This window comes from Sapajus apella, unplaced genomic scaffold (assembly GCF_009761245.1).
Source record: "Sapajus apella isolate SASKATOON/1434 unplaced genomic scaffold, GSC_monkey_1.0 scaffold89, whole genome shotgun sequence".
NCBI classification, from domain to species: Eukaryota; Metazoa; Chordata; class Mammalia; order Primates; family Cebidae; genus Sapajus; species Sapajus apella.
Window position 1 is genome coordinate 2,904,136 of NW_022437029.1, and position 27,383 is coordinate 2,931,518.

Consider the following 27,383-nt stretch of genomic DNA (forward strand, 5'->3'; position numbering starts at 1 on the left):
AGAAGCTGCTTGTTGCCGGTAAAACAAAGAAAGTCATGAAATAAAGGCACTGGCACCTTCAAAAAGCGGACATGTGAATAAATTCATCATTGAAACTGTGCAACAGGCAAATAAGAATTCCAGATTTATTTCCTCCTTCACCAAGAATAAAGACAACCCTACCCCTTCCAGAGACCGGACTCAATGACAATAGGCACAGCTGGTGGGGAAGAGGTAGGAATGAAAAAATGAATGGAGAGACTAAGTGAAATTTTATTTCCTAAACGGTGAAAATTCGGGTCCTTTCCTTCCCTGCTTAGCGACCCAAATGCTGGCAGTTTACACTCTTCTCTAGACAAGGGAGCAAGATTCTTCTCTAGGAAATATGACACTGACACACCCACACACCACCCCACCCCACCCTAAAGGACCTATGGATAACTACATCTAGAGATTCACCAATGAAATGGACGGACAGTGAAGCTCACAGTTTACAAGTCCTACTACCCATGTGCAGTAATTTCCCAGTTAGCTGTGTAAGCAAGAGGATTACCGTTTTTCATATTAAACCTCATGTGACTTTTTGAAACTACATCTTTGATAAAAGTTAAAGACAATGGCAGGTTAAAGTAGCATGGAAAGGACAAAGAAGTATCTAAGCAGATGATCTGTTTTTTATCATCTTACAATGATTTTATCTATGATAAATGAGTAAAAATTGAATTTTAAAACAAATCATGCTCAATCCTAATAAAAATACATGCCAAAATAGGTACCTAAAAAGTAAAAAGTACTCAACCTGTATATCCATTAACATAGATGGCAACTCCACTAAAAATTGTAGATGAACTCCCATCCTTCTGCATAGCAGCATCTGAGCGAAACTGTTCCTCCAATTTCTGGACCTTGGCAGCCATATACCCACCCTAGAATTAAAGAAAAGGTAAACCAATCACAAAAGTTACATTTTCTCTACCTCCTTTGTTTTTGAAAAAAGAAATTTATATTTTAAAAACTAAAGAACAGATCTTATTCTGTGCCAGTGACCAGAACATAATGATGACCTCATAAACACAAACCATAAAGACAAGGTAATAAATAAAACAGGTAGGTTGGGCCAGGCGCAGTGGCTCACACTTGTAATCCCTGCACAGTGGGAGGCCGAGACATGTGGATCACCTGAGGTTAGGAGTTCAAGACCAGCCTGGTCAACATGGTGAAACCCCATCTCTACTAAAAATACAAAAATTAGCCGGGCACGGTGGCAGAGGCCTGTAATCCCAGCTACTTGGAAGGCTGAGTCAGAAATGATTGAACTCGTGAGATGGAGGTTGCAGTGAGCCAAGACTGCACCACTACATTCCAGCCTGGATGACAGAGCAAGACTCCATCTCAAAAAAGAAAAAAAAAATTTTGACAAATAAATAAAACAGGTAGGTCAAGGAAGAATTTTCCATCAAGCTTTAGTAATTTTATTACATTACAATTATAAAAGTTACTTTTAAAGAAAAAAGCTAAGTCAATAATAGTAATACCACAAAATGTTGTTCCTATGTACATAATTGAGCAAGTTACACCAAAGTTTAAACCAATTAGAAATTTGACAAGTGGTCTCAAAGCGTATTTTATTTTATTTATTTATTTAGAGATGGAGTCTTACTCTTGTCTCCAAGGCTGGAGGGCAGTGATGTGATCTCAGCTCACTGCAAAGTCCACCTCTCAGGTTCAAGTGATTCTCCTGCCTCAGGTTCAAGTGATTCTCCTGCCTCAGCTTCCCAAGTAGTTGGGATTACAGGCACCCATCACCACGCCCAGCTAATTTTTGTAATTTTAGTAGAGACAGGGTTTTACCATGTTGGCCAGGCTGGTCTCAAATCCCTGACCTCAGGTGATCTGCCCGCCTCAGCCTCCCAAAGTTCTGGGATTATAGGTGTGAGCCACTGCACCCGGCCTCAGAGCATATTTTAGACTGGCTTCCACTGTCTTCCATATACAGAGAGCTTAAGATGAATTACTTCAGACTGGGCACAGTGGCTCACACCTGCAATCCCAGGACTTTGGGAGTCAGAGGGGGGCAGATCACAAGGTCAACAGATTGACACCATCCTGGCCAACATGGTCAAATCCCATCTCTACTAAAAATATTAAAATTGTAGTGGCACGCGCCTGTAATCCCAGCTACTCAGGAGGCTGAGGCAGGAGAATCGAGTGAACCCGGGAGGCAGAGGTTGCAGTGAGCCGAGATCATGTCACTGCACTCCAGCCTAGTGACAGAGCAAAACTTCATCTCAAAAAAAAAAGAATTACTTCAGGTAAAAATGAGGCAACTGGATAAACCAGTGCAGTCCTCCCTACACATGGGTAAGAATACAATGAATGCTCCAGTGGCTAAATTCTGGATCTAATCAATCTATTTGATGGTAATAAAAATCCTAAGAGTAAAGTTTAGGGGATAAGTTTATAAACATCATTAAGGCTTTCCATACATAGTGAAAACTCAAAGATCTGGTGCCTAAAGTAATTCACAATTTAGAAAACAACTTAAACCACATTATAAACTAAAAGAAGAATGAAAAGTATCTAGACAGTTCAATATAATTATTTTTACTCTTTTAAAACACACCCATTTTTCCCAGCCATCATTTTCAGCTCGCTTCCTCCATCCACCTCGTCTCATGGTGGAGCTTCTGTATTGGGGAGGAAAAAGAATATGTCAATTTAAAAACATAATGTATTCCTAATTGACATTTTATTCCAATATCAAGAAAATGAGAAATTAAAATATATTCGAATGTCCAACTGACAAAAGTCAAGAATACAATACTAAGTAAACTTTTTCTAAAGTTCTCCGTTCTCCAGCTTTACAAGTGAAATTTGTGTATAAACACTACAGGTATTTTTAAATTGTAACTGTTAAATTTAAAACTCAATAGAAAAGGACTTCATGCATTCCTAAGCATCAGTCCTAACACTCACTTACATAAAACATCACCAAATCCAACTGCTTACTTTTCTTGTTACCATTAGCGTAAGATAATCAAACAAAACATTTCCCTTCATGAGTTGTCCTATAATGTGCCTCTTAAACTCTGTCTTTCCTGTTACATACTGGACACTTAAGAGTTCAGTCATAGTGTGATCCACATATTCTGCAAAAGTCTTATAAGATGTCAATTAAAAATAATGCAGAACAGATTATCATTGATAATAAACTATAACAGTAAATCTGTCATACTCCTTAAGGCAACGCATACTTTACTACAAAACCACCAGATGACCAAATGATGGCTCAAATTAAGTGGCAGCTGGCTTAGTGGCTAGCAAAATACAAAATACAATTCATAAATCAAAAGAGGCTAAACAAAGCCCCTTGTAAAATCAAAATATTCTAATACAAATGGCTACGTTTTGGGATATGACTACACTTATCCTTACCAAAATTAATATAACTTCTATTTAGATAATTTTCTTCTTTTTTCTTTTTGTCAGATACACACGGAAAATTTTCTTCTAGTAACTATATACATTTATATCAAATGGTTACCATATGAAGCCTTATATATTATCCAAGTCAAATCAGCTCTGATATGATCTATGAGAAATTTTTACTTTAACAATACCTTAAACCATGACACTTTACCCCACACACATTAACAGATATTTTCTCTTCTTTTTTGAGACAAGAGTTTTGCTCCATCGCCAGCGTGATCTCAACTCACAGCAACCTCTGCCTCCCAAGTTCCAGTGATTCTCCTGCTTCAGCCTCCCAAGTAGTTGGGATTACAGGTGCCCACCACCATGCCTGGCTAGACGGGGTTTTGTCATGTTGGCCAGGCTGGTTTTGAACTCCTAACCTCATGTGATCCACCTGTCTCCACCTCCCAAAGTGCTGGGATTACAGGCATGAGCCACCCAGCACAGCCAGCAGATACTTTCTCATGAATATTTTTGTTCTTAGTATGCTGCAGAATTTAATTTTTCTTTGCTGACATTTACAGTAATTATAAATTTTTATTGTCTACCCTTAAAAGATATGCAGAAATATTGTCAAAAAGTTAAGTCCCAACAGAAAGACAAGATAAATGTAACTGTTTTAGGGGCATGTGCAAAGTGCTCTGAGAAAAGGTGGCAAAATGATTATTAACCCTGAGGAGAGGTGTTTTTTTTTTTTTTTAAGTTTCATAAAGGTAGAAGCATGAATACCCCAATGTGCTCATTATCAAGTCCAGAACTGCCGTATGTTCTGTAAGAATTTCTTCTCTTTTCAGGAGGCTCACTTTGTCCAGTCCCAGCAGGCTTTAGCCCTTAAAGGAAATCTAGGAGACATGTTAACACACAGATCTGGACTACATATAAACTGAATCCATACACCTACTCTAACAAGTAAAGAGTTTAGGAGTTCTGGCCACTACACACTTAAAAACACATACTATAATTAAATGCAACTATTAAACTGTTAAATAAAAAAGTATATTTCATACTAAATGGTGGCCCAATCATTTAAGAGCTCCAATTGTTTAACGTCTATTGTATACCTACTGCATGAGGCCAGGAAGAAAATTCCTTAATGCTGTGAGTTTAATGAGGATAAAAGCATGAAACACAGTAGTAATAAAAAATATTAAAAATCCCAGGTATTAAAGGTTCTTCCCCTCAACTCCAAAATAACAAAACTATTCCAGACAAATGTTTAAAACTTGAAAAGGAAAAGGAAAGAATGAAGGACTAAAAATTTGTTTCGTCATTTCCAATAACTTGATTCATGAACAACAAACTCCTATTGATCCAGAAATCAAATAGTCAAAAATTACTGGCCAACATTCCAAAGAGGACAAAAGTGTTCAGAGATCTGCCACCTCACCCCTCCTCCCCAAACCGGACAATTTTTCCCTCTCAGAACATTTGGCAATCCTAGAAGAGTGGCTGAAAGACTCGACAAAGTTCCTGACAAACAGTGCTAGGAAAGAAAAAGTAGAGTCCAAGGGTCTTTCAAGGATATAGACTGCCACAATTGGTATTAGAACCCTACAAGTAACAAGAAATTGGAAGTAGACCAAACTTTGCAGAAACTGTATTCTGCCTTATATTATTTCAATCTCTGAAAACAGATTAAGGTGATCGTGGGTTGGGCGAGGTAGCTCACACGTGTAATCCCAGCACTTTGGGAGGCCAAGGCAGGTGGATCACCTGAGGTCAGGAGTTCGAGACCAGTCTGGCCAACATGGTGAAACCCCCGTCTCTACTAAAAATACAAAAAACTAGCCAGTGTGGTGGCTGTTTCTGCTAATTAGCAAAGATCTTTAAAAAAAAAAAGACTCTGCCAATGTCTCTGTAATCATATCCAGGGAAAAGTTCTCCACTCTAGATAACTGATTTCCTTCTTTAAATAGAACTTTCCCTAGAACAGAGGAGGGCATTTAATCAGGATACCACTACTTGACAGAAATAGCCTTCAGAAATAACACACACTCTATTTTTATCCTGTTCCAAGCAACCTCCTGAATTACAATGTGTCCTCTTGACTAAACCTACTCACTAAGAAGTGACTGCCCTGTATTGACAAACCATCCAATTATCAAGCCAGACTTGTAAACAAAAATTGCCTTCTAGTTTTCAGAGAAACTCTTGCAGACCAGGCTCCCAATCTAATTCCACAGAACTTGAGGACCTTGAGGAAAGTGATAACAGTTTCTGAAACTGTGACTGACAACCTAAAATAACCTGCCAATCTCTCCTTATCCAGCAACAATAACAGAGCAGCCAATTACTGTGTTTCAAAAATTTAGTTTAAAAATGGATGAAGGGCGAAACATGACTGCAAAGGTACTCTTATCCTTAACATTTAGGGCACACCTTCAATATACATTAGCTACTGTTACAGTAATCTACTCTGCCAGTTCACAGAGTGAAAATCAAATGAAACTACTTGGAAACCCTTTGAAAACTATAACATAGGGAACATAGTTATTTTACATTAGTTATCCATGGTCTACAAAATAATGAAAACAGTAGACTAATAGATTCAGTGATAAATGATATGGGCTCAAATCCCAGTTCTACAACTGCCTAGCAATATAATTAGGAGTGAGTCCAACAGCACTTAGCCTAACATTTCTTCACCTATAAAACAAGAAAGTTTTACCGTAGAATCTTTGTGGGGCCATGACTGGATGAAGGGTGGATGTGGTAGAGAGAAGAGAGCTGGGGGTAAAAACAGCAAGCAAGCAAGGTTCCATTCTCTAAACCCACCTTCAATTTTAGCAGCCATGCTTTTTTCCCCCCCAAAAGTTTTAGATTTAGGGTCTGAACAAGATTATTCTTGAAGAATACACACAACTACTTGAAAAAGACTGATAATAGAGAGTAATGAACTAAAAACTAAGTACAAAATTTCTTGGCTCTTTTCTGTTTTCATGTGATTCTACAAGAGAGTCACGTGGAAATTTCCCAACCCCTGAAAGGTTCACAAGCTAAATCTCACCTATAAGCTAAAACTCAAGTAATCAAATTATAAAGACCAACTAAATTACAGGCTTTCAGTGCGGCCACGCCCAGTCCCCAGTGCTAACATGCAATAACCACTAGTCAGTTAAGTTTAAGGCAAATGGGAGAGCAGCTGTGTCGATGAGGAGCCCAGGGATCCTCAATACCTACACAAAAGACTTCCTGACTCCATTCTCTCAACAGGGATGTTCAATCTCTATGAAGGGTCTCATTAAGGACGTGCTTATTTAAAGATACAACAAGATTATTTATGCATGCATTTTTTGTAACATTTATCTTTTGCTGGAGCATACTACAATCAGTTCCTCCTAAACATCATTATGCTTTCTTTACTATAGTTATTGGTGAATTTTACTATCTACCCAACAGAATGATGTTTATCACCAGGAATATTCATTTTCATGTAAAAATGATATTTCATCTATTTACAAAAGAATTACTAACATTACAAGGTTCTAAACAGTTCAACACACACTAGCAAAACTCCCACTACACATCCACAAAATGTTCAAATACATACTCATCAGTGTTAATCTGATGGTTACATATCTGTAACTCTAAAGTCTGTTGATTATTAACTAATAATGAAAGCGATTTAGAGTGACTCTTAGTCTTATTACTACAGTCGTATATAAATGTATAGGTTTATCCCATCTTCATGTAATAGCTATTTAAGAAATATTTGCTGAATGTAGTAAGAATGACATGCAAAGAATATCCAATGAATGAATGTGCACATTATAGTAGAATAACATAATTCATGAATGTGACACAAGCGCAAAGAAAGCAGCCTGTGACCACCCCATCTCTAGGCAAGGTTAAAACAAAGTTTACCTTTAGCATCCTGCCTTATCTCTGCTCAACACCTCTGTGTTTTCAGTGCCTCTTTATCTTACTTAGCTGTCAATCCTTGGCTACGGCATTTATTGACAACTAAGGAACTGGTTAATAACTGGCTTAAGGTATGAACTTCTTCACCCCCACCCAAAAAAAAAGAACTTCTTCATGACCATTCAATGAGAAAAGGACAATCTTTTCAACAAATGGTGATAGAAAAACTGGATATCACATGCCAAAGAAGTTGGACCTTTACCTCATGCCATATTAAAAGCTCAAAATGGCCGGGCGCGGTGGCTCAGGCCTGTAATCCCAGCACTTTGGGAGGCCGAGGCGGGTGGATCACGAGGTCAAGAGATCGAGACCATCCTGGTCAACATGGTGAAACCCCGTCTCTACTAAAAATACAAAAAATTAGCTGGGCATGGTGGTGCGTGCCTGTAATCCCAGCTACTCAGGAGGCTGAGGCAGGAGAATTGCCTGAACCCAGGAGGCGGAGGTTGCGGTGAGCCGAGATCGTGCCATTGCACTCCAGCCTGGGTAACAAGAGCGAAACTCCGTCTCAAAAAAAAAAAAAATAAAAGCTCAAAATATATTAAAGACATAAATAAAAGAGATAATACTATCAAACTCTAAGGAGAAAACATAAATAAAAGCTTCATGACACTGGATTTTGCAATGACTTCTTGGGGAAAATCTGAGTAGTAAAAGAAAAAACAGACAAACTGGACATCAAAATTTAAAACTTCTGTGACTCACAGGGCAAAAGAGGGTGAAAAGGCAATTCACAGAATGGGAGAAAATATCTGCAAATCATATATCTGATAAGGGGTTCATAGCAATATAAAGAACTCTTACCATAAACAGTAACAATAAACACACAATCCAATTAAGAGATAAACAAAGGCTCTGAACAGGCACTTCTCTAAAGATAGACAAATGGTCAATTAAGTACACATACACAAAATGTTCAGTGTCATTAATCACTATGGAAATGCAAATAGAAACCACAATGAGATACTACCTCACACCCATCGGAATAGCTACTATTAAAAAAAAAATGTTGATAAGAATGGGAAGAAATTGGGCCCCCTGTGCACTGTTAGTGGGAATACAAAACGGCGCAGCTGACATAGAAAACAGTAGGGCAGTTACTCAAAAAATCAGAAATTATCATGTTAATTCCACTTGTGAGTATATACCCAAAGAAGCTGAAAGCTGGGACACAAAGAGATATTTATTTATATACTATCTACTAATAAGCATTATTCACAATACCCAAAAGATGGAAGCAACCCAAGGTCCAACCACAGATGAATGGGTAAACAAAATGTGGCATATGCATACAACAAAATACTCTTCAGTCTTAAAAAGAAGGAAATTCCAAAGCATGCTACAACTTGCACAAACCTTGAAGGCATTATGGTAATTGAAATAAGGCATTCACAAAAGGACAAATACAGTATGATTCTACCTAAATACACCTACTGTATTTAAAGTAGTTAAATTCAGAGACAGAAAACAAAATAGTGGTTGCCGGTGGAGCTACTGTTTAACAAGCAGAGTCTCAGGCAAAGTGAAACAGTTCTGGATATGAATGGTGATGATGGTTGTACAACAATGTGAATGTACTTAATGCTACTGAACTGTACACTTAAAAACAATTAAAATGGTAAACTTTTATATATATCTTACCAAAATTAAGGAGAAAAAGCTTTTTGTTAAAAAAAAAAAAAAAAAAGTACTTCTGAAGCTGGAAACACTCGTAACAGCTGGGATCAGAGAGACCGGCAAGCTGCAGTAACAGGGAGTAACAGGATCTTCAGGTGGGGTGCAAAGCTGGGAAAGAGGCTACTCCAAGAAATCTGGACAGCAGTATCTGGGTGTTTTGGAGTTGTTGTTTTTTTTAACTTTGAATTGGGGGCAGTGGGAGGCCATTACAAGAATCAGGTATTGCCCTTATGAGTGACTAAGTACATAAAGTACTAGCTAGCACACATGCCCTAAAAAAGTTTGGTAACGGTCTACTCCAATGTGCTCTTATTCTGTCCTTTAACGGTAAAAGTCTTAACACAAGACAAACAGCTTTTTATGTAACATTTAGATACAAAAATACAGCTGTTTGTGGATATTGTTTTGATTCAACCTTAAAGACCATAATTTTCTAAGGCTACAGTTCTCGAACAGACTAAGTTGTAAGGGCACTACAGACATGCATATCCCACAAACTACGGTCAGGTTTTGATCGTGAAAGGACTCTCCACACGGTATATAACACAGAACAAAAGGCATATAACACAAAACAAAAGGCCGGGAGCAGCGGCTCACACCTGTAATCTCAGCAGGTTTGGGAGGCTAAGTTGGGCAGACCATCTGAAGTCAGGAATTTGAGACAAGCCTGACCAACACGGTGAAATCCTGCCTCTAAAAATACAAAAAAAATTAGCCAGGCGTGGTGGCAAGTACCTGTAAACCCAGCGACTCGGGAGGCTGAGGCAGGAGAACTGCTTGAACCCAGGAGACAGAAGTTACAGCAAGCCAAGATGGTGCCACTGCACTCCAGCCTGGGCAACAGAGCGAGACTGTCTCAACAACAACAAAAAAATTCATACACCTAGGTGAAGGGCGCAATTTCCCAGAAGTATAAATACCAGCTATAATCAGTCTGCACTTGCTTTTAGTGACTGATTCTAAACCAAGGCAACAGTTCACATTCTAAGAATAGAGCTGTGTATCTTTCATGTATTTAAGATATCTTTTAAAAATATCCAAGTCCAAGTATTTACATGAGGCTTTATTCCTAATCTAATAGAACCCATTTTTGCCACTTTATGTGTGGTTTTTACACCTTCAGCACACTAAAACATTTTCCTGTTACTAATTGTTTTCTGCTACAATAAAACAATTCCTGTACCAGATGAGATACAATCTTGACAAACACAGAATTTAAAGAACTTCAATGTATAAAAGTGGCATACAGCACCCTCCACAGAAAAAAAATATAGCCTTTGGTACGTAAGCCTTTTCTTGAAGTCAATACGATCTTTCCATCTTTTCTTGGGACATTCTCTATTAATCCATTATCACTGACTTGTGATAAGGGAATAACAGAGCAGTTCTCCTGCCTCAGCCTCCCAAGTAGCTAGGTTTACAGGCGCTTGCCACCATGCCCGGCTGATTTTTTTTTGTATTTTTAGAGACAGGGGTTTCACCACATTGGTCAGGCTGGTCTCAAGCACACTGCTTTGTAATGCTAAGTACAGTACTGTATACAATCCTGCTAAACGTTCCTTTTCAAAAATAGATTTTCTTGTGCTATTTATAAAAGCAATTCGTGTTTACTGCAGAAAACTGGAAAATACAGAAAACAGAAAAGAGGAGGAAAAAATTACCCACATTCCCACCACCTAACAAATTCACCTATTAACTGACACTTTATATTTCTTTCCTTTTAGTGTTCCTTTAATTTTTAACATTCAAATTTAATTTCTTTACATTTAAACATATTATGAGTAATATCTTTCATTTCCGAAGCGTCTTTAGTTTTCCAAGGCCCGTTTACATCTACCATTTATCTATAGAGTAGGTCAGCCAAGTACTATTTATTTTGCACAGAGTTGCCTTCTAGGGTAGAGAAGCTTTAAAGTTCTGTAAGGCTGCACTGCTGGTTTGTGGTATATAATCATACTTATCTTCTACAAACTTATGTTCCCAAATCATCAATGGAAAAATAATAGTATCAATATGAACTGCTAAGAAGAACAATCCTACTGAACTGCAGTAACCTAACACAATTCAACAAAACAGATGCTTCTTTATTAGGGCATCTAGTACCTATCTGGATCACAAAAAAGCCATATATGTAACAAGACTAAAGAAGAAAATAGGTCCCACAAATAACCTCCATCTAGACCCTAACTAGTCCATATTAATAAGAAGTAGAGATTGGGCACAGTAGCTGATGCCTGTAATCCCAGCACTTTGGGAGGCTGAGGCAGGTGGGTCACTTGAGGTCAGGAGTTTGAGACCAGCCTGGCCAATATGGTGAAACCCTGTCTCTACTAAAAATACAAAAATCAACCGGGCATGGTGGCAGGCACCTGTAATCCCAGCTACTAGGGAGGCTGAGGCATGAGAATTGCTTGAACCTGGTAGGCAGACGTCTCAATGAGCCAAGATTGTGCCACTGCATTCCAGTCTGGGCAACAGAGACTCCATTTCAGAAAAGAAATAAAAGTAGAGACCAAAGCCAGCATGAACTTTCTTGCTGATTCTCTGAACTGATAAGGAAGTCACATTTTACTTCCTCCGTATGTGGAAAGAGTTGGACCTGGCAAATTCTAGAGTCTTTTGCAATTTTTTAAATGTATGTAATTCTATACTTGAGCCCGGGAGGCAGAGGTTGCAGTGAGCCAAGATCATGCCACTGCACTCCAGCCTGGACAACAGAGCAAGACTCCAACTTAAAAACATAAATAAAATGTGTATGATTCTATACATCTATCTAGTTTTTAAAATCTTTCAACAAAAGCATACATATTATACAACTTTATGTAACTTTTTCTATGCTTTCCAAAAAACAACAAGCTGTGCCTATTCACCGAGGTGGCTGTGTAGTACAGATCCTAACCCAAACAGAGGTCTGCTCTTTGCCCTTGGTTCCTGGGAAGTAATCTTCTTTTTTCCCTACTTCACATGATCCAAGACAAGACTGGAAGGTAGCCTCTAAGCCCTTAGAATGTCCACCCTATTAAATGCTTTTGTTTACCTGGGGGATTTGAGCCACTCCAGATAGTCTAACACTGTGATTTATGGTGAGGGCTTTGAGCTACGCATTATCAACCTCCGGAAGGACTGAAAACTAAAGGTCAACCAAGCCAAAAGTCAATCATATCTAAGTGACCAAGCCCCAGTACAAATGCTGCTCACCAAGGGTTGGGTGAACTTCCCTAATTGGCAATCTCCATGAGTACTGTCACATATCAGTGCCAGAAGTTGGCACCGTCCACAACTCCGCTGGCAAAGGGTATCTGGAAGTTTCACGCATGGAACTATTCTGTGTGCCCCATGTACACAGGGGCTGATTTTATTCTGTATATTTTCACTGTAATAAATCCAACCATATGTAAAAGCCCTTTCAGTTCTGTAAACCCTTCTAGCCAATTATTGAACCTAAAAATGGTGTGGATCCCCAAACTTGCAGTTAGTCTCATAAGTGAGGGTGGTCTTGGGATTCCCAACTCCGCAATGGTAAAATGGCACTGTCCTCCAGTATTCATTCTTTTAACACATCTTATTTTATTCAGATAGCAGTCTGATCACACGTGGTCCAACAACACTCAAATAATAAATCAAATATAACCAGATGTTAAAGATTGGTCTTCAAACATCATAGCCAATGATGCCACGCTTGCCTATGATCTCTCTGACATAAAACCACATCAACACCTCAGTGGCCACCAAACCATTCAGCACAGCTTCCTTAACTGTGACTTGTTTGAAGCTACCGGTCTGGGCACTATTGACTATTTCTTTCAGGCTCTGAATAGCTCTAGGGATCTCAGCCGGGATGGAAGGAATCAGCTCAACCTTGGCGTAGTACCAAAATGTGGCCAACTGAGGCTTCGGGTAAGTCACAGCGTTCACCAGCGCCGGGGTCTTCTCCGCAAGGTTACAGATAAATTGGGCCATGGTTCTGGGATGGAAAGTTCATCGCCCTGAACAGCCGGCTGAATGTCACCCCACCGGAAGGACCCCTCTTCTTTCTTATTTTTAGTAATGGAACACCTCTCCCACTCTTCTTAGCAGGAAGCAGAGTGGGCAACCAGAGACCACATTTCCCAGGCTCCTCTAAAAATCAGGGGTGGCCATGTGACTAGGTTCTGACCAATGGGTATGAGCAGAGGATGTGTACAAAATATGAGCCACATTCCTAAAGAAAGCTGTTTACTTCTTTTTCTGGAACGCAGTTGTGAGGTAACCCAGCTTGAACCATGAGAATAGTGACAATGCCCTATGGAATGGTTAAGCAAACAGAAGAAATATGGAACTCTGAATGATCTAAAATACTGAGGTGCTCACCCACTACAGACTGCCTGTCTACCTTTGGATTATTATAGGAGAAAGATAAACTTCAATATTGTTTGTGCCATTGTATTCTGAAGTCTCCATTACAGCAGCTTAGCCTGTACACTAATGTGTAAGTACATTTGAGTATTTTAATGATTTTGATTCAATACCTACACAGAAATAGACAGACAATTAAGATGTACTATAAAAAGTATCTGGATATATTAAACCTGAATATAACAAGTATTTGTAATGTCCCAGTTTGAGGCTGATCTGACTAAAGGGAAAGTGTCTATCCCAAACAATTCAATACAGCAGTTTTCTCTCTCATTCTTTTTGTTATTCAGAACTACCAAAAAAAGATGCTTGATTTAACAAAAATCATCTTTAACACAAACTGAAGGGGGCTTTCTTCAAGAATGACTATTGTTTTTGTTCCCTTAAATTACAGATTTCCATAAAAAGGGAAAGAAGTAGGGACACTGTTTTAATAAAGTACCAAGGAGGCCAGGCATGGTGGCTCATGCCTGTAATCCCAAGACTTTGGGAGGCCGAGGCAGGTGGATCACCTAAGGTCAGAAGTTAGAGATAAGCCTAGCCAACATGGCAAAACTCCATCTTTATAAAAATACAAAAATTAGGCAAGTGTGGTGGTGCACATCTGTAGTCCCAGAAGGCAGAGGCAGGAGGATCACTTGAACCCAGGAGACAGGTTGCATTTTGCTGAGATCGCACCACTGCACTCCAGCCTGGACGACACTGAGTCTCGGGCTCAAAAAAATAAAAAATAAAAATTTTCTTAAAAAGTACCAAGGACAACTGCCTTCACTAGTTTTCAGAGTGCAGCCAAATCACCCACCTCCCAAACACCTTCCCCTCAATTTTCCTGCTTTCCTCTGTTGCAAACCATGAGGCCCAATTGCATTTACTAAGCATCTCCACTAGGATGTTCTATACATCTCAGTCAGGATGTCCGTAAGTAGGGATCAAGCTACAAAGGAAAACAAAAGAATATTCCGGAAATGAAATGATAAAAATTAAAGAGTCTAGAGGAAGGAGTAAGAAGCAACTGATCTTCACTAAGCAGAAGCGGTATAATCTCACAAGAAAGCCAAATGATTATCTGTAGAAAAGCTCAAGGTTGCAATAAATCAGGGATTCCAAAGGCCACAGTAGAAGAGCTAGTAATAGGAACAGAACTTAGCTGGAGAATAAAGAAGATAGTAACAAAGAAGAGGGAACTGTATCTAAAGCAGTGATTCTCATGCCTGAGCATGCATCACAATCACTAGCAGAGCCTATTAAAACACAAGACTGCTGTGGGCCCCAACTCCAAAATTTCTGATTCAGTCAGTGACTCTAGGGTAGGGCTGGGACTCTGCATTTCTAAAAGGTTCCCAGGTAATGTTGATGCAGCTGAACTGTGGCACACACTTTGAGAACCACTGGTTTTGCCTGTACCTAAAAATGTATCTATAGTGGTGAGAACAGAAAAAAGGACAGTTCAGTGGTAATGAGAAAGGTTATACATGGTAAAGAGAATGATGCTATAATGTTTCCTAAGTAGAATGAATTTCACATCAGGAGTAATGCAATTCACCAGCTGAAGGTTTTAATTAGATTACAGGTGACGAAATTTGCTGTCCTTCTCACTACTTCCCCTTACCCCAAATTCCAGGTCTGGGCTAATGGTTTTTCTCCATATTCACTTAGCATTTACTATAATCTATAGTTTTCAAGGTGAGTAAAAGCAGTATAAACCACAATCCAAGGTTATCAGAGAAGAAAGATTTGTATACAACTATAATTATGAGATCTGTAATCCCAGCATTTTGGGAGGCCAAGGTGGGAGGATCTCTTGCATGAGACCAGCCTGAGAAACACAGCAAGACCTCATCTCTACAAAAATTTTTTAAAAATTTAAAAAAGCCAGGCATGGTGGCACACACCTGTGGTCAGTAGGCTGAGGTGGGAAGATCACTTGAGCCCGGGAAGTCAAGGCTGCAGTGAGCCACTGCACTCAGCCTGGGTGACAGAGCAAGACCAAAAAAGTAAAAATAATAAATGCAGAGAAAACAGCAATAAATCTCATGTTCAAGAAGACACCCAAGAAGGCATCACTGAGAAGTAGATCTGAACTAAGAACAATCAGCAGGATTTTATGGTATAGAAGGGCAGTGGTAAGGGGTAACAGGAAAGCAAAGATTTCAGGAAGAAGGAAAATTCGTAATCAAAAACATAAAAGGGCCAGGTACAGTGGTTCATGCCTGTATCTCAGCACTTTGGGAGGCTAAGGCAGGAGGACTGCTTGAGCGCAGGAGGACTGCTTCAGCCCAGGAGTGGGAAACCAGCCTGGGCAACAAAGTGAGACCTCTGTCTCCACAAAAAAGAAAATTTAAAAATTAGCCAGTCATGTTGGTACACACCTGTGGTCACAGCTACTTGTAGAAGCTGAGATAGGAGGACTGCTTAAGCCTGGGAGGTTAAGGCTGCAGTGAGCCGTCATCTTGTCACTGCACTCAGGCCTCAACTATAGAATGAGGCCCTGCCTCATAAAAAATGAAAAGAAAAATACAAAAAGATGTTTAGGACAACATTCTAGAATTGACTGGTATGTAGGACACATGGCCAGATGTAGAGATAAACTAACGAAGATGGAGAAATATCAAAGACCTTGAATATTGAATACATCATACTAAGAAGTTTAAACCTTACTTTATAAGTTTTAAGAAAGTGTAAATTTGTGTATGTAAATGGGTGGGAGACTTTCTGGCTCCTGAGCCTAGCCTACACAATAACCTATAAATCTTAGCAGAAGTCCACACCTTCTGCATTCCACCCATACAAGTCATTAGATCTCTGAATTCACAAGGTAACTGGCATAAATAATGATGCATAACTAAAAACAAATCCCTCAGAGCAACTGCAATTCAAAAATATAGTCACACTCTTCTGGACCTGCTATCACTTCTAGCTTTCATAAATCCCTTTTCTCACAAATCCTTCTATTAAATGTAACTGCAAGCAAACACAAAGGGAGCAGAAGTTGTCACTGCTTCTGGATTCTTCCTTTGCTTTACACCAAGAATATCATATATTTAAAATTACATTTAAAAAAAAAAAAAACCAACATCCTACATTCTTCAATACACCAGAAGTCTTATTCAATGTAACAATTTGGCACACTATAATCTCTGAGAAACAGTGAGTTCCAAGATAATTTAATATAATCTTTAAGTGACAATCTGAAATAAGATTTATTAGGCGTAAACAATTTGCAGAAGAGTATTAGCCTTCAACATAGTAAATTTGAACAGTGTAAGTAACTTCGACTCAAGTGCTAAAATTCAAAACAGAATTAAGTTGCTGAAACATTTTACAACCGTAACACAAATAGATGATCAATGCCTCCACCCCACACATAAAAATCTCCCTTCATGATTTTTTCTTCCAAATAACTAATGAATTACCCATATCTAAAAGAACAAACTGGATACCAAAATTCAAACTTTTTACAGCCAATTATTAAGGTTTTAAAATATCAACAAGTATGTAGTTTATAACCCAAGCGACACTATGTAATTAAAACATTTAACTTAGGTGAATGACCCAAGTTTTAAATTCTATTGTATCAATAAAAGAAAATGTTATGTAGTAATTCTCCACAGAAGCCAATCCTATATATATTCAAAATGCAATCTGTTCCAACTTTTAACAGCGATTACTGGGTTACTATCACTACTACTAGTTTTAGCTGTCACAAATTAAGCAAGTATCTGTTCTCACTTCTTTAGCCAGCATTGGGTAATAAACAATTTGAGGGCCAGGCACAGTACCAGCACTCTGGGAGGCCAAGGCAGGACAATCACTTGATGCCAGGAGTCTGAAACCAGCCTGAACAACATGGGGAGATCAAGCGCACGCGTGCGTCCGCGCACGCACACACACACACACAATTTTAAATTAGCCAGGTGCGGTGGTACATGCCCATAGTCCTAGCTACTTGGGAGGCTGAGGCAGGAGGATCAGAAGTTGGAGGTTGCAGTGAGCTATAATAGCACCACTGTGACAGAATGAGGCCGTCTCTAAAAAAAAGAATTTGGCTGGCCATTGTCTCATTCCTGGAAAAACTCTACCTCCCAACTGGTAAGCGTGTCTTTGTTATCCATGAATTCCATAATAGGTCCTCCTTGGCCCACATCTGAGTTTCTATTAACTGGGTGACTCCCCATATGCCCCCAGTTTCAGAATGGGGGTTGGCCATGCTGGAGCCATGTGATTGGTGGGTTGGGGCTTTGAGCAACCTGACATCAGCCTGACAACTTGACCTCCACGGAGAAGGGGGCTGGTGACTAAGTTCAATCATACCTATGTAATAAAACTTCCCTGAAAACTCTGGATGCTGCAGAGTGAGCTTTCCCGGCTAGCAACCATTCACTGATGTACTGGAAGGACAACACGTCCTGAGGACATGGAAGCTTCATGTTTGGGACTCTCCCAGATCTTGTCCTATGTGTCTCTGTAATTGTCTGGTCCTGATTTGTATCTTTTACAGAATAACTATAATTCCAAGAATAGCACTTTTTTGAGGCCTGAGTCATTCTGCAACTTATCAAACGTGAGGTGTAGCGGGAACTCCCAAAGTTGTAGCCAGTTGGTCAGAAGTGTGGGTGACCTGCAAGTCCTAGAGTTTGTGGCTAATACATGAAGTGAGTAGAGTCTTGCAGACTGCACCCTTAACTAATGATGCCTGACCTAACTCTAGGTAGCTGGTGCCCATATTACACTACAGCAATAAAATAGGATACGCTGCCTTACCTCTCTTCCCAGGACTCTTAAGAAAATTAAATGAGAAAAAAATTAGGTAAAGCACTCTTTAAGATATAAAGTGTTAGCCGTGTACAGTGGCATATGCCTGTAATCTCAGCACTTTGGGAGGCCAAGGCAGGTGCGATCACCTGAGGTGAGAAGTTCACACGCAGCCTGACTAATGTGGTGAAAACTCGTCTCTACTAAATACAAAAAAAAACTAGCCAGGTGTGGTAGTGCATGCCTGTAATCCAAGCTACTTGGGAGGCTATTTTTGAGACTAGAGAATCACTTTTACCTGGGAGGCAGAGGCTGCAGTGAGCCGAGATCACGCCACTGCACTCCACCCTGGGCAACAAGAGCTAAACTCCATCTCAAAAAATATATATGCCAGGAAGCGTTGGCTCACGCCTGTAATTCCAGCACTTTGGGAGGCGAAGGTGGGCGGATCACGAGGTCAGGATATCAAGACCATCCTGGCCAACAAGATGAAACCCGTCACTACTAAAAATACAAAAAGTAGCTGGTGTGGCGACACACGCCTGTAGTCCCAGCTACTTGGGAAGCTGAGGCAGAATTGCTTGAATCCAGGAGGCAGAGAGGTTGCAGCGAGCAGAGTCGCACCACTGCACTCCAGCCCTGAATGACAGATAGACTGTGTCTCAAAAAAAAAAAAAAAAATGATATAAAGCGTCGTGTTTGCTTTGGCCACACATATCCAAAATTGGAACGACAAGAGATTACCATGGGGAAAAAAAAACTTTATTAAAAAAGAAAAAATTTAAAAAGTATAAAGCCTTACAAAAAGTAAACTTTTTTGTCATGTTCCTTAAAATGTTGAAGAAATTGTTAAAGTGTTTTTCAAGTTCAGGACTGTCCGGGTTAAATGGCTTTTTTAAAAAAAGCTTAAAATAAACAGCTAAGGAGACATCAAGAAATAGAACTTATTATAAGAGTAACATACAGAACTTAATGAAAACCATTTAAAAGAGCAAAAAATTCTAAATCATAGTTTCAACTACATAATCCAAACCAGTGCCTAAAAGATAAAAACGCATTAAGTCCATTCTTAGAAATCTCAAAAGTAGAAATGCTAGAGCTTAGAGAATGTAAGATGCAGCCATTATTTTGTGACTAAACCTTCAAAAAGTTCATTTTAGCCTTGGGTATAACCAGGAATGACTGAAACCAGTAAAGCAACATTTTGCTTACTCAGATATGGGTTTGAATATGAACTACTCACATCACAACCAACTTCTTGTGCCCACCCCTAATATTTTAATTCAAGCATGAAGCCATGGGACCAGACTGGTCTTTAAAATGCTTCTTAAATCATCCTATGTGGATAAAGCAGTTACCTGCCTACATGGGAAAGCATAATTTTCAACTGCATTATAATAGAGGACAACATTTTTTTCTATTATGTTCCAATGATAACAACAAAATCAAGACTGTAAATCACAATCTTACAAGAATATATCATTTTATTTTCTGCCATCTTGGATATGAGATACTAAGTGTTGCTGGTCTTTCCCTGGGTAATGCATGGAACAGTTCAGTGTATGGGGGGGGTGGGGAAATGGCCTTGAGGGGAAAACCTATGCTCTAGTCTTATTTCTCCTCTATTTAGCAGGCAAATGACTCTCAGGGTCTCACTTTCTTACAGTAATATGTAAGGGCATAGCCTATGGAATCTGAAAGATTCTTTCTACCCCTGGCATTCTAAGGTGTTGAGAAGTCAACAAATAATTTATTCTTACAAATTTAAAAAGCCTCACAAGGAAATGTCAGAAACCATTAAAATTTACGTAAAAATATCCCATCTATGTGTTCCTCCTTATTGAAGGAAAACCAGGTAAAGATCTGCTCTGTGGGCTATTATCCTTAGCAAACTTACACAGGAACAGAACACCAAACATATGTTCTCACTTGCAAGTGGCAACCAAATGATGAGAACTCATGAATGCAAAGGGAGCAACAGACACTGGGGACTTGAGGGCGGAGGGAGGACGGAAAGGAACAGGAAAAAGCAACTACTGTATTTCAGGCTTAATACCTGAGTGATGAAATAATCTATACCACAAATCCCCATGACATGAGTTTATCTACATAACAAACCTTCACATGTACCCCAGAACTTAAAAGTTAAAAAAAAAAAAAAAACTGCTCCATAATCAGCAGGAACACATCACTAGTAACTTGTATTAAATATTTACTTGATGTCTGCAATTTTGCCTTAAGCAAACTTAGACATTTATGTTTTCTTAGATCTGATATATCTATTACATGCAAAACGTTTTCAAACTATTTACAAAGCTGAAGCACCAAGACACATGATGCTGACTTATTTTTAATGACTTTTAAATATGAGTAAATGAGAAAAACATTAATTACATTGCAAGTTATCAACCTACTAAAACATCACACTTATAATACACACATTTAAGTACAGTAGTAGTAGTAAAATCTAAAATAAAATTTTAAAAAATTAGCCATAAATAATGATGAAGCTGCCAGTAGTTAAGAACAGACACTCACAACTAATGCAATAAAATGTAATGGCATGCTTCCAAACAAAAACCTTGTCGTTTTAAATGTGCCTCATAGCAGACTGGTTATGACCTTGGGAACTAGCCTGAAATCTTGGTTCTTTTCTTGTGTGACTAGCCAAGTAACACCACCTCTCTAAATCTGTTTCTTTATAATGGTGTCAACCTTATATGGTAGTTGTAGATATTAAATGAGACATTGCACTTAGCAAAGAGCCAAGCACACAGTAAATATTTAATAACTTACAATTATTAAATTTTTGAAGAAACAATACACAAAGAAGCAGTCCTTTGACTTTTAAAAAAATTTAAGTCTAAAGTTTAGGATCCTATTACTTGTTAAAGTTCAGACTGAGAAATAAAGTAACAGTCCTACAAAGAAGCATTTTACTAAGGACAAGAGAACTAATTTAAAATAACTGGTATTATGAAAGTTTAATTACCACAGACAGAATTTTAGTTTACAAGAATAATTCAAGTTGTATTAGCTCAAAGTATCTATTATTACAAAGTCACTACTTCCATTAATTCTCTTCCCCTATTTCTGTAACTACTAAAGAAAAAAAAAAATCTTACTATTAAAAGAACAAAACTATACAAAGGACAGCTGGGCTACTTTACATTCCAATTAATAACCAAATATAATTTGAGGGGAAAAACTCACAGTTTAAGGCGGCAGAAGCTGAACACACTAACGATGATAAAAATTTCCTTCCCAAATACTACAAGACTCATACTTCAACTGGGTCTTCAAGGACTTTCCTGTCTGAAGAAAGGAAGCCTCTGGCAAGTCCTTTCATCACCACAATCACATCTCCAGCTGAACTTCAAAGGGAACTATATGAAAGCCACTCTGGTGAGCGGTTGTTGAGATAATCACTCTAAGCATCTTCTACAGATTGAAAAATAAAAAATCTGACTTACACATTAAAACCAAACACCAGTCATCATTCTCAGCAGTTTTTTAATTTGTTCGACATCCACAAAATGTATTTTTTAAAGGAGTTCCATAAATATAATTTTGGCAGCTAACAAAACTTCAGCACAAAAGTAATAAATAAAAAATTTAGCCAGGCACAGTGGCTCAAACCTGTAATCCCACCACTTTGGGAGGATGAGGCAGAAGGATCACTGTACCCCAAGAGTTTGAGGCCAGCCTGGACAACATAGTAGGACCACATCTTTACAAAACATTAAAAAATTAGCCAGGCATGGTGGCATGCGCCTGTAGTCCCTGCTACTCAGGAGTCTGAGGGGAGAGGATCACTCGAGCCCAGGAGGTTGAGGCTGCAGTGAACTGTGATCACACCGCTGTATTGCAGCTTGGGCGACACAGCGAGACCCTGTCTCAAAAAATTTAAAGAAAGAAAAAATTTCAATTAATCCACCTTTACCTCAAGCCAAAACACAAAATTCTAAGTGAACAAGCTAATTTCCAATTAGTTACTAGAAGGTTTAAAATTACCCTGTTCTAAGCACTTTTCATATATTAACTCAATTATTACTCACTATAATTCTATGAGATAGGTATTATTGTAGTCATCTTACAAATGGTGGAACTGAGGCACCACCAACTTATTAACGCGCCCATAGTCTCACAATCAGTAAATGGTAGGAGCCAGAGAATTGTGACCCAGGCTGTCTGATTCCAGAAACAATATTCAAATCAACTATACTATTCACTTACTCAACAAGTTTTACTGAGAGCCTGCTATGTACAACGCACAGTTCTAAGCACTGGGCATAAAGCTGTGTACAAGTCAGACAAGGCCTCTGCTCTCTAGCTGGGAAGAAGGCTGGGAGCTAAACAAGTCTAATGGGGGAGATCACTAAGTAAGTGAACAAAAACAGTTTATCTTCAGCTAGTAATAAATGCTATGAAGAAAAAGGGAATAAAGAATCAAAAATTATAAAGGAAAGGGCTCGCTCCTATTTTAGAATTAGAAAAGGCCTCTCTGAGGCCATGACATTTGAGCAGAAACACAAGGCGTGAAGAGTCATGACCACGTAGAGGAAGGGGTGGTCCAGCTAAAAGAATAGCATGTATAACATCCTAAGGTAGGAACAGTTTGTTCAAGAACCAGCAAAAGGACTCTGGGACTGGGATAGGGTTCTGAAAGTCAGTCACCTGGTAAGAGCTAAGGTTAGAAGCTGGCAGCTGCCATGCCCTGATGGGATGTGCTAAGGGGCTTAGATTCAATTGTGTTAACAAGAAGCTTTTGGAGAATATTGCGCAAGAAAGTGAGAATCTGATTTACATTTTTAAAAAGATTCCCTCTGATTGTCAAGGGGAATCCCTGTGGACAGTCAGGGAGCAAGAGAAATAAAGACACCAGTAAAGGCACTAAGGCAACAGTCCAAACAAGAGACACTGGAACTTAGGACTGGGATTCATGTACTGTTTACAAGCAGATGCTAAAAGACGAGCCTGCAACCTAATTGTCTCTGAAGAGTCTTTTTAATATTCCTTTTCCGGTCTCCTCTCCTGACTTGTCTTTGGAAAAAAATAAGATTCTTTTTTACTGTCCATGTTAACACCTCAGTTAGTGCTATTATAACAACAAAACAAAACTTTTCATTTTTAAATGTTCTGTTTAACATACCCGATGATTAGTAATATGCCGCATATACCCACCCATACATTCTTGAGAAGCAGAAAGAGGCACAGTACTCTTTAGTGTCAGAATTGTTCATTTATTTGGAGACAAGAGGTACCTGTCACCTCTTCTGATTGCCTTTCCTTTCACGCTTTGTCTCTAGCACATCCTGGCTCATTCTAGATTGTGAATTGCAATAAACGGGTATACCGAAGGGAGGATGTATTTACTGAACATCTCCTGCGTACCATGGTCTCACTAGATGTCTCACATTTAACAACTCACTTAATCTTCAGCTACCCAAGGTGGGAAATAATACCTTCATTCTACAAACGAGAAAAAATCAGATACTAGTAACTTAACTTGTCCACAGGCACCAGCTAACAAGTGGCAGAGCCAGAAATCCAACCTACATCTAACTGCAGTTCCTATCTTCCCACTACAACAGCTATCAAAGAAAAGGCTATCAAATATATTTTATTTGTAGTCACCGAAACTTACGTATAAGGACTAGTTTGTTGCTGGTGAGGACAAGGTTTAATTCCCCTATGTAGAATCAGAATTTTGAAGTTGGGAGTGGGGGAAATGTAGTGATCTTATACATTCAAACACATTACTTTTAAAAAATTATGTTCTACTTGAGACCTTCTAGAAATTAATCCTAAAAGAGCAATTCCCATCTTTAAAAAAAATATATTACATATGTACTGTTTACCATAAAATAGCGGATATGGTTCCAAAACAAAAGACAGGAGTTTGGTACTGACTCCTCAAAGGTTCTACAAAATAGGAATAAAAAGATAAATCATAACACAGGCAAAGTGGCAAAGAGATATCCTAAGAATTGCATGCAAGAGATCCTTGTTTACTGGAAAATAATTCCTGGAACAAGAGGAACTTTAAGTGTCCAGTACAGGAAGGAGAGAACACCACGCAGCACTTGTGCTTGCACCGGCAAGCCAAGGATGTGTGTGAAAGGTTGATGGTTCCCACAGGCTGATTTGCTGTATACAGCACTCTATAGGAAGAACCAAGGTTATGGTTGGTCCTTCCCTACCTAAACAGGAAGTGGCTTATTCTTGGAGACTAAAGTGCGAAGTCCAGAAGACCAGGCAGATCCACAGAATTACGGATTGTTACATAAAGTCCTTAGTAGTTACAAGCCCTTGTTACTGCTATGTGCTAGTCTGCATTTTCACCTAAATGAAACCATTTCTACTTAGTACACGGCGTAAGACGTGGAGATAACGAGAATTAGCAGACGTATATTACTTACAATGTATTTTACGTTAGAGTACATTAAGGAGTGTTAAGATTATTTATTTACAAACTGGCAATCGGCAGGAAGAGCAGCGAAACACAGCGCAGCTCGGTACGCCCAGGGCGGCATCACTTTAACAGTACGGAAGTAGGCAAGGGGTGCTCGGAAGGACAGTTGGGGAACGGCGCCCTGCTTATTAAGGGAACCGACAAGCTGCAAGGAAAAATAAGGGAGTAGCAACCGCCTTCTGACGTTCCGATCGGGGTTGCGGGATGCACCGGGGGCCACGGAGGAAGGGTGCGGGGAAACGCTGTGGCGTGAGGCCGGGTAGGAGCGGCGGTTCAACCGGGTCGACATTCCGCAAACGCTTGTGGAACGAACGCCCGAACGCGCGCGTGAATGAATGGCGCGGGACTGAATGGCCAGCCGAGGCGCCGGCGCAGGAGGAAGGAGTTTGCCGCGCGGTCTGACCGGGCCGGCTGGACGCGGGGAGCGCGGAGAGAAGGACCGTGAAGCCGGCGGTGAGGGCCGGCCACACCATGACGGAGGAGAAAGGGTGGTCACACGTTACATAACCTGGCGGCTGCGGGCGCGAGGGGCGGGCGCCGCAGGCAGCCCAGGCCGCTAGAAGACGGCCGCGGGCCGAGGCCGGGGCAACGCGCCCCTCCCCCGCCCCACCTCAGGCCGGCCGCGCTCTGGCCGCCGCCGGGCGGGTCTGCGGCGCCTGTGGGCGACGCGTGTCCGGTTCCGCCCCTCCCCCACCCCGCCGCCGGCCGGGGGGTCGCTCACCTTCCGCGTTGCCCCAGACCACCATGCCCGGGCCCGGCCGCCTCCTCCGGCCTTGCGGACTCCGGCCCCACCGCCGCCAGCGCCCTCGGCCGGACCAGGGAGGAGGGCCGAGAGAAGACAGCCCCTCCGCCGCGCCGCGAAGCGGTCCACGCTCCCCCACGCTCGCGGCGACCAGCCCCGCGCGCGCTCCGCAGTGACTCTCCGCCCCTCCCCCTCCAGCTGGCGCGCGCGCCGCAGCCACGCCTCCTGGCGTTCGGAGCTCGCTCCCTGGCCCCGCCCACGCCCCGTCCCGCCCCCGCTCGCACTCACAGCCGCGCGGCGCTCGCGCTCGGCTATATCCCTGCCCGAGGCGACCCCAGCCTCGGGCGTGGCACCTCCGAGCCTCGCGTCGACCGCTGCGTCCCTCCCCTCTCCGGCCCCGCCCTCCTGTTCTGCAGCCGCCCGCAGCGGGCAGCGCCTCGGTGGCACGTGACCGTCTCGCTCCCGGGGGCGGAGGGGAGCGCGGCGCGGGCCCGCCCCCGCACTGCGCCGCCCGCCCACCGTGTGCCCGCCTTCCCTGCTCCGGCCACCCCAGTACTTCGTGCCCGGGTCGCGGCGCCTCGGTCGCCGCTCATACGGCACGCTGCTCCTTGCACAGCGAGTCCCTGCGCCCGCCCCCCTCGGGGCTCCACTGTCGGGAAGGACACAAGTGCAGGCGCTGACTGGGCTTCAGACCCCCGCACTGTGTGAAGATGCGTCAAACACTGGGGTCCCGTCCTCAAGCAATTGATTTACAGTGACATCTAGTGGAGAAAGGGACACACATGAACTGACACATTCCTATGTGGGGAGCAACCAAGAATCACTGCCCTGCCAGGTTCGCGGGAAGGAGCACTGCACCAGGGCGTTTTCGGGATTCGTGGCCCGCTCCCGCAGTGCAAAGACCCTGTCCTCTGTCCTTTGGGTGCCCGCGCAGCATTGCACCTGGGTATTTGTAAACGGAGAGCAGGTATCCCATCCCACGTGCAGCACTTGCAATTTTCTAATATAAAAATCATATCCTTTATTATGTATGCTTAAGTACAATTCTAATTGAGGGCCTTCTAGCAGAAAACAACGGTGAAAATGACCACTTTCTCCCTCTTGGCAGGGTCGCTTTGTTACGTAATAGCATTTATTGTTGTAATGCACAAAACATGAAGATACTTTTTTTCCCTCATTCCCTTGCCTAAAATGTTTCAGAGTTTGCAGGTACTTATGAAACAATCAGTATTCTTTTGAAAACTGATTTGCAGAGTTGGAACTTGTTTACTAGCAAGACAGAGAATACTCGAATAGCTCATTTCTTTCCCTTTCAGTTTTTGTCATTTTATAGACTTCTATACATGCACTTCAACTTCATGCTTTTCAAAGACGTCATAATTTAAAACAAATGGCGTAATTTCTTTTTTCTTCTTCTTCTTTTTTTTTTTTTTTTTTTTTTTTGAAACGGAGTTTCGCTCTTTTGCCCAGGCAAGAGTGCAGTGGTGCAGTCTCGGCTCACTGCAACCTCTGCCGCCAGGGTTAAAGCAATTCTCCCACCTCAGCCTCCTGAGTAGCTGTTATTACAGGCATGTGCCGCCACTCCTGACTAATTTTTGTATTTTTAGTATAGATGGGGTTTCACCATGTTGGCCAGGCTGGTCTCGAACTCCTGACCTCAGGTAATCCACCCGCCTTGGCCTCCCAAAGTGCTGGGATTGCAGACGTGAGCCACCACGCACGGCCATAATTTCAATAGACTCACAACCATTTGCCAACTGTAACACCTGGAGGTCATCTGCTGAGATGCTACAGAAAAACAGTGGCAACCCTTACTATGGGTGTTTTGTGTGCGTGTGGTTTTTTTTTTTTGCCGTTGTTTTGTTTTTTATTATTTTTTTATGTTTATCTCTAAATGGCAGTATTCCCATTAAGGAGAAATGGCAAAACTCGATTTGAAAATGAAAAATAATTGGTGAACTCTGCAGG

At 40.9% G+C, this 27,383-nt stretch overlaps 1 protein-coding gene and 1 pseudogene across 10 annotated transcripts in view; both read right to left on the bottom strand.

The window, feature by feature from the left end:
• Positions 1–25,627, bottom strand: part of REV1 (REV1 DNA directed polymerase) — an 84,352-nt gene extending 58,725 nt beyond the window's left edge. For 3 of the 10 annotated variants that reach the window (XM_032255450.1, XM_032255449.1, XM_032255448.1), the window contains exons 1-3: positions 25,395–25,594; positions 2,603–2,666; positions 779–905 (exon numbers count right to left, since the gene is read on the bottom strand). Coding sequence is in view for 7 of the 10 variants with exons in the window: in XM_032255438.1 (XP_032111329.1) it covers positions 779–905; positions 2,603–2,656 (181 nt within the window). In the remaining 3 variants the exon portion in view is untranslated. Of the gene's footprint in view, positions 1–778; positions 906–2,602; positions 3,706–25,394 lie in introns of those variants that run through there. The other 7 variants (XM_032255442.1, XM_032255439.1, XM_032255438.1 and 4 more) reach the window with 6 other exon arrangements.
• Positions 12,602–13,026, bottom strand: LOC116534777 (annotated as a pseudogene).
• Positions 25,628–27,383: the final 1,756 nt, after the last annotated feature.